The sequence below is a fragment of the Pseudorca crassidens genome, chromosome 3 (genome assembly GCF_039906515.1).
Source record: "Pseudorca crassidens isolate mPseCra1 chromosome 3, mPseCra1.hap1, whole genome shotgun sequence".
In the NCBI taxonomy this organism is placed as follows: Eukaryota; Metazoa; Chordata; class Mammalia; order Artiodactyla; family Delphinidae; genus Pseudorca; species Pseudorca crassidens.
In genome coordinates, this window is record NC_090298.1 from 134,185,436 (window position 1) to 134,199,532 (window position 14,097).

The 14,097-nt window shown below is 39.9% G+C and overlaps 1 protein-coding gene across 9 annotated transcripts in view; it reads right to left on the reverse strand.

The window, feature by feature from the left end:
* The window catches only part of EBF1 (EBF transcription factor 1), a 398,849-nt gene that overhangs the window by 90,409 nt on the left and 294,343 nt on the right, over positions 1-14,097 (reverse strand). For 5 of the 9 annotated variants that reach the window (XM_067732416.1, XM_067732411.1, XM_067732409.1 and 2 more), the window contains one exon: positions 8,211-8,344. In XM_067732416.1, coding sequence (XP_067588517.1) covers positions 8,211-8,344 — 134 coding nt within the window. The remainder of the gene's footprint in view (positions 1-8,210; positions 8,345-14,097) is intronic. The other 4 variants (XM_067732413.1, XM_067732410.1, XM_067732418.1 and 1 more) reach the window with 1 other exon arrangement.

A 14,097-nucleotide genomic window follows, 5' to 3' on the forward strand; every position in this document is an offset into this window, starting at 1 on the left:
CAACATTATTTTGTATAAATTAATGCCTCTGAAGTGTAAGGCTCTGTGCTAGACTCTGTAGACTAAGCTGAATTTTGCATGGATCCTGCCTTCAAGGGAGAGGGCAGCCCCTTATGTCACAATAATCAAAGATAGAAAGTGATAAGAACATAAGATGGTACAGATAAGGCCATTAGGAATTGAGAAAGAGAAAATATTCAATATCTAGAGCTGTGAGGGAAGATTTCAAAAAAATGATTTTTTTCTGGATCGGAAAGGGTGGAAGGATTTGGGCACAGAAAGGAGGGAAAAGCATTGCGGAAGGAGGAATGGCATAAACAAGACAAGAGTGCAGAGGTGAAAAAATCACTGCAGGCATAAAGAGCCACATCTTTATCCAATCACTCATTGTGACTGGAGCAGAAGTTAAGATGAATGGTGGGTAAGGATGTTGAAAAGAAAGGTCAGAGGCTTACGAGGCTGTACTTGAATCCCAAACTACGGAGTTACGCCTTTAGGAAAGAGGAAGCCAGTAAGGTTGCATAAGGAGAAAGGCTTTAGGTCAGATCATCAGGGAGCCATTCCAGCAATCAGCATTGAGCACATGGATGAAATGAGCACAACACTATATAAATATTGACTTTCTTCATTAAAGTCACATGACTGCAGCCAGCTGCGAATTCTGTCTTTGATTCACGTTAAAATTAGAAACACATCACACTTCTGTGGTTTATCCGTTTACAAGTTATAGGCACATATGTGTACCTCCCGAATGCACTGTAAATAAATAGCTGAAAATGTCAACCTAAAGGTGCTTTTAACTAACCCGTAATTATCAACATAGAGGATAGACTTAAAGTGCCTTAGTCAAAAGTAACAATATAGACTAGAGGATTTTAAAGCATAAGGTGAGCATGGTTGTAACTATGTAACTATATTAAAAAGGCCATTAGACTATTTTTAATATGTTTTTTAAATACGCTGGCTCACTTAGAAATCATTCCCTGTGCAATAACTTGGACTTGAAAGGTATTCTTCAAAGCCATATTCAAAGTTTGATGCAAGTGATTCAGGCTACTCCTTTAATTCTTTACAAATGAAGTTTAAAATTTTGCATTAAGCATCTTCCTCTTAATAGATGATCAATAAGTACAGGTTGAATAAAGACTTGGCAACTTATGTATTTAGGAAAAAGTAGGCAATTAGGAATTATTTTAAACCTGTGCATTTAATAAACTTTGAATTAAACTTATACCTGTAAGCTTCAATATATGTAAAGTAGATGACACAGCTATTTACATTGTACCCTATTTATATTAAAAGTTTTTGAAAGAGAAGATATTTGACACAATGTCTTTCTCCACCTTAATTTTTTTTATTTTAGTGGAATTGTATCTCATCTAAATGTGTTATACATAATAGTCGTTAGAGTTGTGATGTTATTATGTATAAAACTTGGGAGGGTTTGGTAAATATAAGGAAGTATGTTAAAAAACTAGGGAAATGTCACGAGAAATCCTGGTACAAGAGAAAGCTGAATGGGGAGTGAGGTTGGTGTCTGGAGAACTGGGCTAAAATCCCAGCACTAACTAGCTAAGGCATTCTCAGGACAAGTCACTGCACCGGCGGGCGCTGGAACCTCTTTTTCCTCACTTTCAAAATAAAACAGCTGCAGTTGATGACTGGAAATGCTCCTCAAAGCCCTCGAAATTTTGTGACTCTACATGTGGTTCAGTAAAAATCAAGACCGGATACAAGGCCTGGGAAACTCACAGTGGGAGCATGTATGAGTTGTAGTCATTCATTTTTTGATGTCACAGAGGAGCAAATACTATTTTTCTTTTTTTAAATTTACAGTCCTTCCTCTGAGCTATGTGCACACATGAGAATAGAAAGTAGATATGGAAAGGAAGAAGGGAAGAAATCAATAATTGCATTTAAAACCTTATTTTCCGACTTCCGGATTCAAGCAGCAAAACTGCTTCTCAGCCCCACAAACTGCTATTTACCTGACCATGGTCACCCATAGGTTTCCCAAAGAGTGGCTTCTTTTGCCTTCTGCCTGTCTCTGGGAATGCCGTTGAAGAAAACATTCATCTGGATGAAAAAGACAGTGTATGGCCCCTGGATGAGGCTAACTGGTTCATACAGTAATGTAACGCTGGCTTCTTCCATTTGAGCTAAGTGGTCCTGGCAATCTTTAAATATAGCTGTCCTACAAAATCACATGGCATCTAACGTCAAGTGTGCACGGACTAAAACCAGATGCAAAATATGAGAGAAATTCTGTTCAGAGCCTTGCAGGATTAAACAATAATGGCTCCAAACATTGCTGGTCTAATCTGAATAATACTCTGCAAATGTTTCACATTTTCCTACATCTACACCAGCCCAATCACTTCATAATTGGGTTTCATGACTTTACTTCATTAACATGAAATCTAAATATACTTTGGCCATTATCAGTATATCTTCCTGTAAAGTGATCCCTGAAAAAACAGGTTCTGTGGTCACAAAGTTTGGAACATGCTGCATACTATGTCTTAGATAGTCAAAGTGCATATAAGTACCTCGAAAACTCTAGGACAGGACCAGTGGAATCTGTTTGACTCAACATTTCCCAAATTTACTGGGAAAAACCTCCCACCCCCATCTCCCATGGGGTGCCTATTAAAATCCCAAAGTTCTATGGTATATTCCAAAGTTCTATGGTATATTCCATAGAAGTTCTATGGTATATGGTATATAGAAGTTCTATGGTATATGGTTCTATGGTATAGAAGTTCTATGGTATATGGTTCTATGGTATATTCCATAGAAGTTCTATGGTATATTCCAAAGTTCTATGGTATATTCCATAGAACTATCTGGAAGATGAATTAGAGCAACATTGTGGTATAAGTCTCAGGTGTAGATCAGATACCAGAATCTGAAGTGTAGAGAGTGAAAATATGGACTGAAGAGATATCAATAGGGAGATCCAGTTTGGGGGCTAATTAAATCATTTTGATGAAGTTCAAAATAAACATGATATTGTATACTGCAAGTGTGTTCTAAAAGTGAAGAACAAACAATAGTGGAAGAAGTTACTTCCCACCCATCCTCACTCCCACCCTTCTTACTGCTGGGGGGGTTTCAAGGGAATGAATTCTAGATAAAAGGAATGACTAGAATTGTAGCTGGTTTCCAAGAGGATTTGGTCTAAGACCCTCATTTTCAGATGTTGAGATGGAGGTCCAGTGACCAACAATGACTAAAATATAGGTGCTCTGACTGGACAATGGAAGGACTATAATTACTATCTGGCTCCTAGCCCACTGCTACCCCGTGAAATCTAAATCCTTTCTTGGATGGTTGTCTTCCATTCCTGCCACCCTCTGCTCCCTGCCAATCCCACCACTGGACATTTTATACAGGCAGCTTAAACACCATAAGCTGTATAAATTCTCTCAGCTATTTCAGTGACTAATTAAAAGGATGGTGAGAGCCTAAAACGTCCAGCACAGAGATCCACCTGGACATAATAGAAACCTGATTGGTTATTGGAACAGTCTACCTCTGACTACACTACTCTCTCTGCCTTCTAGAACCTTAGCTGGAATTTTAAACCACAAATTTAACTCTAGATTGCATAAATATATTATGTAACTCTCTAATTTGCTACATGAGAGCAAGCTGTCTTTCTAAATAATATACCAGATCCCACAAAGACTCACTTTAATCACGGATAGTACCTACCCCAGTGTTCCACACCAGCTGGTAAGCCAACCAGTACTCATTGTTTAGAAATTAGAGGAATTCAGAAGGAGATATTAAAATAACAATTGGCACGACAAACCAGTAGCAGGAGCCCCTCGCCCCTCCAAATCACAGGTTGGTAGAAAAGCAAAAGCAATGAAGTACATGTGTATTCAAGAAAAAAACTCAACCCACATTAAACATTAGCACACATCAACCCTGTTGGTTTCTCTGGGTTTATATATAAAACACTACAAAGATTTTTTTTTTTTTGAGTCTTCTGGTGTAAGACATGACAAGGAGTACGAGAGTATCAGGAAGATAATTTGCTTTGTAAAAAGAGAGGAGAAAGGGCAAGAAGCAATAAGGAAGAGAAACAAAGATAGCAAACCAAATTCACAGGAAAGCCCTGTGGTTCACCCCAAACTTGGGAGTTCACAGAAGGCAGCCCTGAGTTAGGAACGGGACAGTGCCACCTGTCTTCTTCCCAAATGGGGGCCATCAGTGAGCTAAAATGAACTACTCACTTGCAAAAGATTGGGTTGGTAGGGGAAGGGCACAGATGAGGGTAAATGAAGCCAGCCCTATTTTCTCTGGCTCTTTTTAAAACTTCTTTAGCTAAAAAGAGACTCCAAATAATAGCATCAGCTGCTAATCTAAAATGTTATCGACTTGTCCTGGCCCACCAGCCCGCTTCCTGCATGCTTTGAGCTACAGAGTGAAGAAATGGAGAAGAGATGAAAGTCTACTGAAAATGAAAAGTACTAGATCTCAGAGGTGGCATAACCTCAAGAGAAAATGTGGCCAGGGACAAAGAATTTGGATAGACTGGGGTCCTACTCTAGAGAAGAGGCCCAGACAGGTTAACTGTCTTAAATATACAAGTAACTTAGTCATTCATATAGAAAAAGAAGAGGTTGTCTTCTGCCTCTAACACAAAGCATATACCCTTCATAAGGGTAAATTCTTCCTGTAAGCCAACGGCTCCACCCACAAACTTACACAACTAGAAAATGAAGGGACCGCTCTTCTGATTCTCTACATGACAAGTCTAGCTTACTTTGGGAGGTGATAGTAACTGTTAAGATACCATCAAGTATAAGGCATCAATGGCAATTCCATCCTGGTCTGATATGGTAAAGCCCTAGGGTAAAAATTTTGGCATAGCCTAAATCGTGGACGGTTAAAAAGGTGAGCCCTGGAATTGGACTGTCGGGGTTCACATCGCATCTCCACCAGTTGATAACTGAACAGCTTATTTAACTTCCCCAAGCGCAGTTTCCCGGTTAGTGAAATGAGAACAGCACGCTATACATGCTACACATGCGAGCTGTCACCAGGTTCACGGGAGAGCCTGGCAGGAACTAAGTGCTCAATGAATGTTAGCTAATATTAGTCATACTCTACTTTCATAGATATCTTCTCTTAATAGTCACAGTTACCAAGTTCTGATTCTATCCAGTGGAAGCCTGGAGAAATGGCCCCCAATTTCTTTGGGCCCTACCAAAATAAAAGACACAATTTAATTTTGACTAAAAACAACAGTCATAGTTATTACTACTGTTGCTATTACTACCCCTACTACTGTACCACCTGGATTACTGTGCATGTCTTTTTTTTCCTCTCTTCTTCCTGTCCTTCCTTACTCTCAAGATTCTACCTATTTGCTCTCTCATTAACGTGGGCTTGTATTTCCTTCGTAAAAACATACATTGTGGTTCAAATCCCATCTCTAGCCCTATCTGTCAGTGTGATGGTGGGTCTCTGACCCTCTCTGACACTTGGTTTAGTTATATGTATGTAACATGGGGCTATAATAAGAATCAAATAAAATACTACCCGTAAAGTGCCTACGCATGAAAACCCTTAGTAAATGTGAGCTACTTCTCAATTTCTCGTCAGTGTACAATGGATTTGGGGATTTGGAGCAGTACCAGATTCTCTCCCTGCACTAAAAAAGAGAGAACATCATATCTGTCAAATAGCCTGGATGCAAATCTAAATTTATAAATAGTTTAGAATATTTACAAAAAGTTCACCTCTGCAAGACTCATTTTTCCGAATGTCAGGACCATCGTGATGATAACAGGCCAAATTAAAGTCCTCCATCCAGACACCCAACTGCTAATGCTGCAGGGGATTTATTTATTTTAAAAGAATATTAGCTAAAACATTTTGGGAAACTACATAGTGGGCTTTCACCAGGAAAGAGTCATAGCTGATTTATGATATACCCACGAAGGAGAGCAGTTTGTGAGGAGGAGGTGGGCAAAGAAGGAGCATGCGCCCTCCAACCCCCACCTCCCAGCTGGACCCCCCAGATCCATCACGAGGGGCTTCTGGTACACTCAAGGCAGGGGTAGTGGAGGGATACATGAGGGAGGAGGACAAAGGTATCACCTCAGTGGATTTTCCTTTTCATGACTTGCGTTGATTTTTATATGGAAACAGATCCTTTAAAGCAATTTAGATAAATCTAAGGTAGAATTTAACCTCCCTTACGTGTTCACCAAAAAGGGCAAGAAAGTGAGGGAACTGAGAGGAAACTGGGGGACCTTGACAAGGTGGAGGGAAAAATTAACAATTTCCTGATATGCTGAAGTCCTTTATTCCACATCCAACGTGGTGCACCTGGCCTAAGACAGGCATGAGGTTGTAAAGGGAGCATCACACTAACCCCACTTATTCTCAGGGGTCAAGAATATGGCTGATTCTGAGCCCCATTTCTCAGGCCTCACTGTGACTGCTATGACCTGGATAAAAAGTTCATATTCTATTTATTCTTCCCCTCTTCTCAAGGTCCAGGACAAGCAAAAGAATGAGGGGTAGGAAGGGATGAAGACACAGCCCAGGGGACCTGGGAATGGCTATCCTTGTGAGCACTGTTGTCTCCAGCAGCAAGGAAGAAACATATGCCATGTACGTGATGCTTCTAATGTTACAACCCAATGTTTCCAACAAAGAATGGGGTGCAGTCAGCCAGGGGAGTTCAGTCCACCTCCAGACCTGGGCTGTTCTAACGTGGACAGCAATGAGTTTGGTGGACTGAGAAGTCCATCTCTGATTCAGCTTTAAGGGAGCTTGGAGTCTCTGGCCAAGAGCATGCCGCTTGTTGGATGCATGGGAAAGACAAAGGCAACGGCAGAACGGGCTGGCAAGGGGCTTGCCGGAGTGGCTTACTGTCAGTGAGGTGTGCACATAGAAGGCTTAAAAGGAAGGGCAGCCTCTGCTTTGGAAAGATAAATGTACTCAACTGTCACAGTCTTAACTTTCTGCTTATCTCTGTGGCCCCTCCAAAGAGAAAACACAATCAAAACATCTGGATGGGCTAAACAGTGGTGTCATGGGAGGACAACCAGAAATGGAAATAGAAACTCTGAGTTCTAGCTCCAGTTCTGCTACTGACTCCTTTGTGTGGCCACATACCTATCACTCACACTCCATGGGCTCTGGGTGGCTGCTTTGGGGTGATGTAATTACATATGTCTAAGTCTCAGTATCCTTATCAAGAAAAGATACACGTTAAGAGTATTTACCTTGTGGTGTAGAGGGAAGATTAAGATGATCTATGTCAAGAACTCAGCACAGTGCCCAGAATCCAGTAAGTCTCAATAAAGTTTAGCCATTCTATGAGCACTTGTAAAGTGTGTGAGATAAGTGAGCTCAATGCTCTCTTGCAGTTCTAACCTTGTTTTTACTCTAAACTTCGGGGAGATGAAAGAAAAGGGGCTCTGGGCATGCTGGCTAAGAAATCGAGGCTCAGAATTTAGAAAGCAAAGGCAAGTTTGCCATGGCTTCTAAGGAATGGTGATACTTATGTTCTGTAATTTGAGCTAATGTTGATTATTGCCAGACAAGTCAACTTGCAGTTAAAATAATGATCACAGTGCTTGAAAAGTACTGCAAAACTAGAGCATAGTCATTTTCATATGGTTGAAGTCCCACACTGAGACGCCTGAGAGGTATAAACTCCTAGGGCTCTGGGTTCTTCTAGGTTCCCCTGGCAAACTGCTCACTCTCTGATGAAGAGTCATTGAATAAGTCAAGAACCACCTACACCTGGATTATTACTGTCACGTGAATGGTGATCCTTGAAGATGGTCCTACAATAGACTCCATCTACAAATGTTCACAGATTACTACCTTGTTACAGTTTGAACAGGGCTTTGCCTATATATTTTGTGACTTTGCATCTCCTTTCCAATTCCCAATACATAATAGGACCTCCACACTGTGGCTAGCCCATGAGGACAAATGACAAAACAGAAGGTCTCCTGGTGCTGATGGGCCAGTGGATGGAAGTCATTCCAGTAGAAAGTGATGCCTCCTGGTAAACCCAACCCATCTTTCCTAGTTTCCAGAGTTCCATAGACTGGAGCTGGCCCACCCAGACTGCCATCTCTAAATTCTATACACTCTCTTAGAAATGCAAGTGTAGACAGTCTCCTCAACTAGACCAAGCTATTAGATATTAATGTTCAGACAACACCTACCTCACTCCAGACCAGCATGGTACCGAATATGACCTGTAACCCATCAAAGAAATTGTCCCCTATGATGATCACAGTCGCACCTCCCGTCGTCCATCCTTCACTCGGGCTGATGGCTTTGATACAGGGAGTAGCTGCTTTTCAACACACATGAAAAAGAGAAGGAGTCGGCTGTTAGAACCAAACTTTAATGATGGGAGACTTGAGGAAAAGAAAAAAAAAAAATCTTTTATCTTTTCACGAACAGAAAGTCCCTCAAGATCTCAGCATTTCCTAGTCACATTAGGACCTGAAACCTCAGGGTGCAATTTCAGTTTTTAAAAGCATGCTTTTCATTGTTTCTATTAAGATACATATATGTTACCCAAATCTTTTTCAAACCTGAAATCTTATGAAATAAAATGTAGAAGCAAAATTTAATTTATGAAATGCTAAGGATTTTTTTTAAATGGGTGATGTTTTAAAATACACTGGAAACCTCATAGAATTGCTTCATAATTAAATACATCTCCTGAAAAGAAAGCTCATAGATTTTTTAGATAAACATTGCTGTTTGATGGGAAGGGAAGAAAGAAAGGAGGCTGGAGCAGAACATCATTCTTGTTCCATGCCTTCTGTCTGTACCACTAACAGAGCAATACTCCTGAATAAAAGTCACTAAGTTTTTTTCAATAAATGTCATGGATCCCATTTTATAGATGCAAAGTATGCAGGTCACTCAGGGTGAATTATGTAACCAAATAGCTGAGTCAGGGCTGAACCACAGAAAGTCCCATGACCTTTGCTTTGTTGTCATTCCCAGGCATAAAACCCAAGAACTGGCTTTTTCAAAACTTCCTATCTCCTTTCTTTCCATTATAAATGGCCCTTGGAGATGGGAAATAATTTGCAAATACTGTGATTCCAAACACACTAGAGGTGGTTTGCCTGATGAGCATGGCGTGCTTTCAACAGAATTACTAGGCAAAAATGAAATCTCTCAGAGAGTACTTTCGTACCACTGAGGACTGTTAACTCCACAATGCCATGCTGCTGTTTTCATGATCACGTTTATGAAAAGGAACAAAGCAAAATTCTAAAGCAAAGGAGATATTGTCTAAGGAGAGAAAATGAGACCCTCCTCTTTAATAAAATGTTTATTAAGTACCCTAGACTGACTTTCCAAGTATTGAAGCCAATGAGAGCACCAGTTAATTTTAACAGGAAGAAACTGGCAAAAAAATTATTGGACTTTGTCAAATTTGGCAAAATGTCATGCTTTAACTTTTGCAAGAAGAAAAGAAAATATGAAGCCCAGCCCGCTGGAACCATTGCTCATGTGCCACCACACAAACAAGCAGAATGGGTTTGATTTTGAGTCAAATTTATCTTATAAAATTGCACAGAGAAATTTGGAAATATCCAAACTAAACATTTCATGTTGGCTGAACTCACAGCAATGCATTTACAACTAAAACTGGGCAGTTCAGATGCCTTTTCTCTCCCCCACTTTCTCCTAAAAACAAAATAATTAATCAAGGAAATGTAAATGATTCATGGCTTGAAAATTCTTGTTCAATTTTTGACACATATAAAGGTTGTGATCAATGTTCCACAGGCATAGGACTTTTTTGTAAAATCTTCCTTTAAAAGTAACCACGTTTAAATGCATAATTGAGTACTCCTAAACTAATGATAGAATATGATGCATGATTCCAAGCAATTTATAAGAGAAATAAACTACATTTAACAACTATATAAAATTCTTAAAATATAAGCAGTTTGGAAACATTCTAGTTAATGTCTCAAAATCTTAATTCTTAATTTCTAACTCAGTATAAGTACTTAGTTGCTAGAGTGGAGTAGAAAAGGTATTACTATATCCCCGGATACTTCTGAGAAGAACAGAATATTGGTTTAACTGAACTGGTCTTGAAAGATTCCTGCCTGATGGCAAAGTGTGGAATCCAAAGGTATCATTAAACGCTGACCCTGTGATTGCCCTCATAAACCACAAAATAATCTTGGTGTTTATTATCTGTACTAGCTTTGGGATTTCTTTTAATTTTTTAAATTTTATTTTTTAATCACACAAGCATGTTCTCCTTTAGTTAAGTATGGACTCCTCCAGGCTTTCTCATCATTGCACAAAAGCAGACACAAGGGCGTGTTGGTTTATCTTTGACAGACTCTCCTATTGTAAAGAAGCTATAATAACATGGTCAAGAACTGCCAATTTTATACTTGACCCCAGCTCTCTTTTTTCCATTTGTTATTTGTAAGATATAGACGGCATGTAAGTACATATATGTATAGATGTGTGTGTATGTGTTCAAACATTTCCTAAGGGAAGTGATAATGTTTTCAACCATCCAGAAGAAAAGGTACACGTCAACTAGTCAGAGGTAAGTGAGCATCAAGTTTCAAGAGAAAAACTGGTGAGGAAACAATATACAATACCATCTTCTTAGTTTTGGGGGAGGAACAAAAAGTGCTGGAGGAAGTACTAAAGGAAAAGAGTGGCACCCCTGGATCCATCCTACCTCTATGCTCAACACAATCCACTATCCCTGCTTAGGGAACTAAGTGCCATTCTCAGAACAAGTCGGTCGGGCAGCCCTTTCTAAGTTGAGACCTCAAAGGGTTCCAAAGGTGCTCCTATACATCTGTGTCATGGCAGTCTTGAGAGGAAGCTCTGTGGCACTCCCCCACTGGGAAGACTGGAAAATATGTAAAGGAATCATGGGCTGACCCACTGAGAGAGAGGGGTGAGGAAGGGATGTTACTGGCATTTAGTACCTGGAAGTCAAAGATGCTAAGTTTTCATGCATGAGACAGTCCTGCAAATGAAGAACGCTATAATGTCAATAATGCAGGGTAGAAAACACTGTGACTAGCTAAATGAACCAGGCTCAAGAGCAGTTGTTAAGAACTCACAAATCCATACAGGCCAAGGCAAGAAACACAAATGAATACAGCAGCTCAGGGTCTCAGAATAAGCATGAGATGTATGGTTGCTGGTACCAAATTGGGGAAGCTCCAGCCACCGGTATCCCCGCACAGAGGCAGTCCCAGTGTGAACTGGTCTTCTGATCTTTCTAAAGAAGCCAGGAGCCCAGATTTTTATGTGAAATTTCCCAATCTTTAAATGCTGGCAACTAATTCAATATATATATTTTTTTAATGTGTAGGCTAAACAAAATGTTTATGGACTTAAATTTAACTCATCGGCTGCCATCTTACATTTTGACCCTAGTCACAAACAAACTTGCCAGACTAAAAGCAGCACAGGAAGTACTTGCAAACGTGCCTAAAATAACAAGTACCCAAATGTTCACTGTAGTATCGACAGTAAACAGTATAAGAGTCTAGGTGCCCCCAGTAAGGGAGTGATCATAGGATGTGTGGAGTATCATTAGAATGGACGAAAAAAATTTTCTATAAACTGACATGGAAAGATGTCAAAATATGTCAGTAAGTAAAACAAAAATCAGTTTGTAGCCTGATGAATAGTGTGATTCTGTTAACTTAAAAACTGATATCTATTAGCCTATATGCATGAGCATGTGTAGGTACATGTAAACAGGTATGACAGACAAAAGTCTGGAAGGATGTACACGAACTGTCCCCAGTGGGTCCATATGAAAAAGGAAGGTGACTAGAGAAAGGAGACTATTAAATTCTACTCTATAGATAGCCGTATGGTTTGAATTTTTCCAGTGAGCACATACTAAGGTAATACGTTTTAATTAAAAAAATAACAGCAGAGCGTTTAATTCTGTGCAACATAAAGGTTATACGTTTTAGAGCAAATTGATACTACTATTTTTTTTTTAAGCTCAGATGTGCTAAGTAACAGACCCTGAGCCTCCCCTTCCGTCTTCTCTTGGGGTATGTTTTCTCTGAGAAAGCTCGGAGAACGTCTGCAACGACTTGTTTTTCTTTCACTCAGGATATCCAGAGAGATGCAGAGGGAAGGTAGTTTATAATAGTCACGGTGGATGTGTTCGGTGAAATCTGAAGGTGAAAAGACTCATGAAAGAGTTCAATCCAGCCCAGGAGTGTAATAATCAATACAATTCTATCTCCAAGGAAATATTATGGAATAGGGGAGAGGAGTGGATTTGAATACAAAACCACTTCTACCGGCCAAATCTTGATTTAATTAATGAAAGAGTCTTTCTTCCTCGCCAATGAATTTTCACACTCTGGGTCTTCACAAGGACAGTAAGCCAATTCCTGGTTCTAAATCTCATTAAAAATAAAAGTTTGGGTGTTTTTTTCTCTCTTTTTTTTTTTTAAACCTCTCCTCCCACTCACAACAGCCACCCAAGTAAAGGAGATTTTTCCTTCCTTCAAACTATGACAATAACATGATTATACCACCACAGTTTAGCATAATGGCTCTGAAATGCTCGTGGCACATTGCAGAGTTAAAGTGGAAATTATTAGGTAGCTCTTCTTTGTTATAATAATGATCACTCCACAAATAAAAGCTCTTCTCCCAAAGGTACTGCAAGGCGCAAAATGCTAATTCTGAAGATTATGTGTGCGCTTTTATTAAATATTACTATGCCCTGCCTGTTTGAGGGCTTCTCTGCTCTGATTGTTTTATGAGTACCATGTTAATGTCATTCCCATCTTGCTAGCAGCAGGCACACATTTTAGCGTTTGTATGAGAGTTGATCAAAGGCCACGTGCTGGGGGAATTGCTGAGAAAACACGGACAAGCGATAAAAATCTAACAGATTAATTGGTTTAAATTTCATTTCAGGGTGTTGAACTTTGGCTCGGAACTCTAATACTACACCGTGAGTCAGGGCCTAATTACCAGATTTCCAATTTGCTTCTGAACAATGGTTGCGGTGAGAAGGAAAAGAGAGGGTAGAACGAGGGGGAAAAAAAAAAAAAAAACGAAAGAAAGAAATCGTTCAGGCTCCAGTACATATTTAACAACTAATGTTCTGTGTGCAGACAATTGCACCAGGGGCCATTTGCTATCACCTGCTCTACTTCCAGTGGGTTTATATTTCCTTCCAATAGCCACAGAAGGCAGAAGAAATCACGGATGGCCTCAGCAGTTTGAAATTTTCTGATTTATAGAATCAGTATTACAAGATTCGAATGCCTGCTCACCCACACTGGAAGTATCAGGCTTTTTATTAGCGAGGTGAATTTATAAACTGGAATCGCCCCTCAGCCTCCAATAGCAATGATCTATTTCATTGATAGAAAGCCAGGGCCGGGAGAACCATGTTTACCTCGGGGTTTATGGGGGGCCTTGGGAATAAGGGTTAATTGAGCTCAGAGGTGCCTGCCCATTGAGGTGAATTAGTGGTGTGCGCAGCTATCAACAGGGTCCTGGGGCTGCTCTTACTTTTGCCTCTGAAATCTCTTTGTACTGTGATCAATACCTCACTTGTTTGGGGTAGCTGTATAGATGACCCGGGTGCAGCATTTACCATCTCTTATCCCCAAAATGAGGCTTTTGTGACAGTCGATGTCCCATTACAGAAGCCTCACTAGAGATGTGTCGTTTGGCTCTTTTCTCCATCTCTGTATTTAAATAGCATGGGGAAACAATGCTCAATCAGTTGGTAAAAGGTACAAATTTAGAAATGCTTTAATCCCACTCCAAATCTCAAAATAAAGTTCCACTGAAGTGGAGGTAATGTTATTTTCCATTTCCTTTGTGTATGGTATATGGAAAAAAAAAAATGGAAACCCTCCTTTTCCAGCATTCTGTTAACCAGAACTCTCTACTACTGATGAACATTTCTACAGAGCAGATACTGATGCTTACAATGGAGGTGAAGATGCCAGCACCAGCCCTTAATGGCTTCTGAGTAAAGACAGAAAGATGCGACTATGTTAAGTTGATTCTAACATTCAGGGTATTATAGCATCTGAA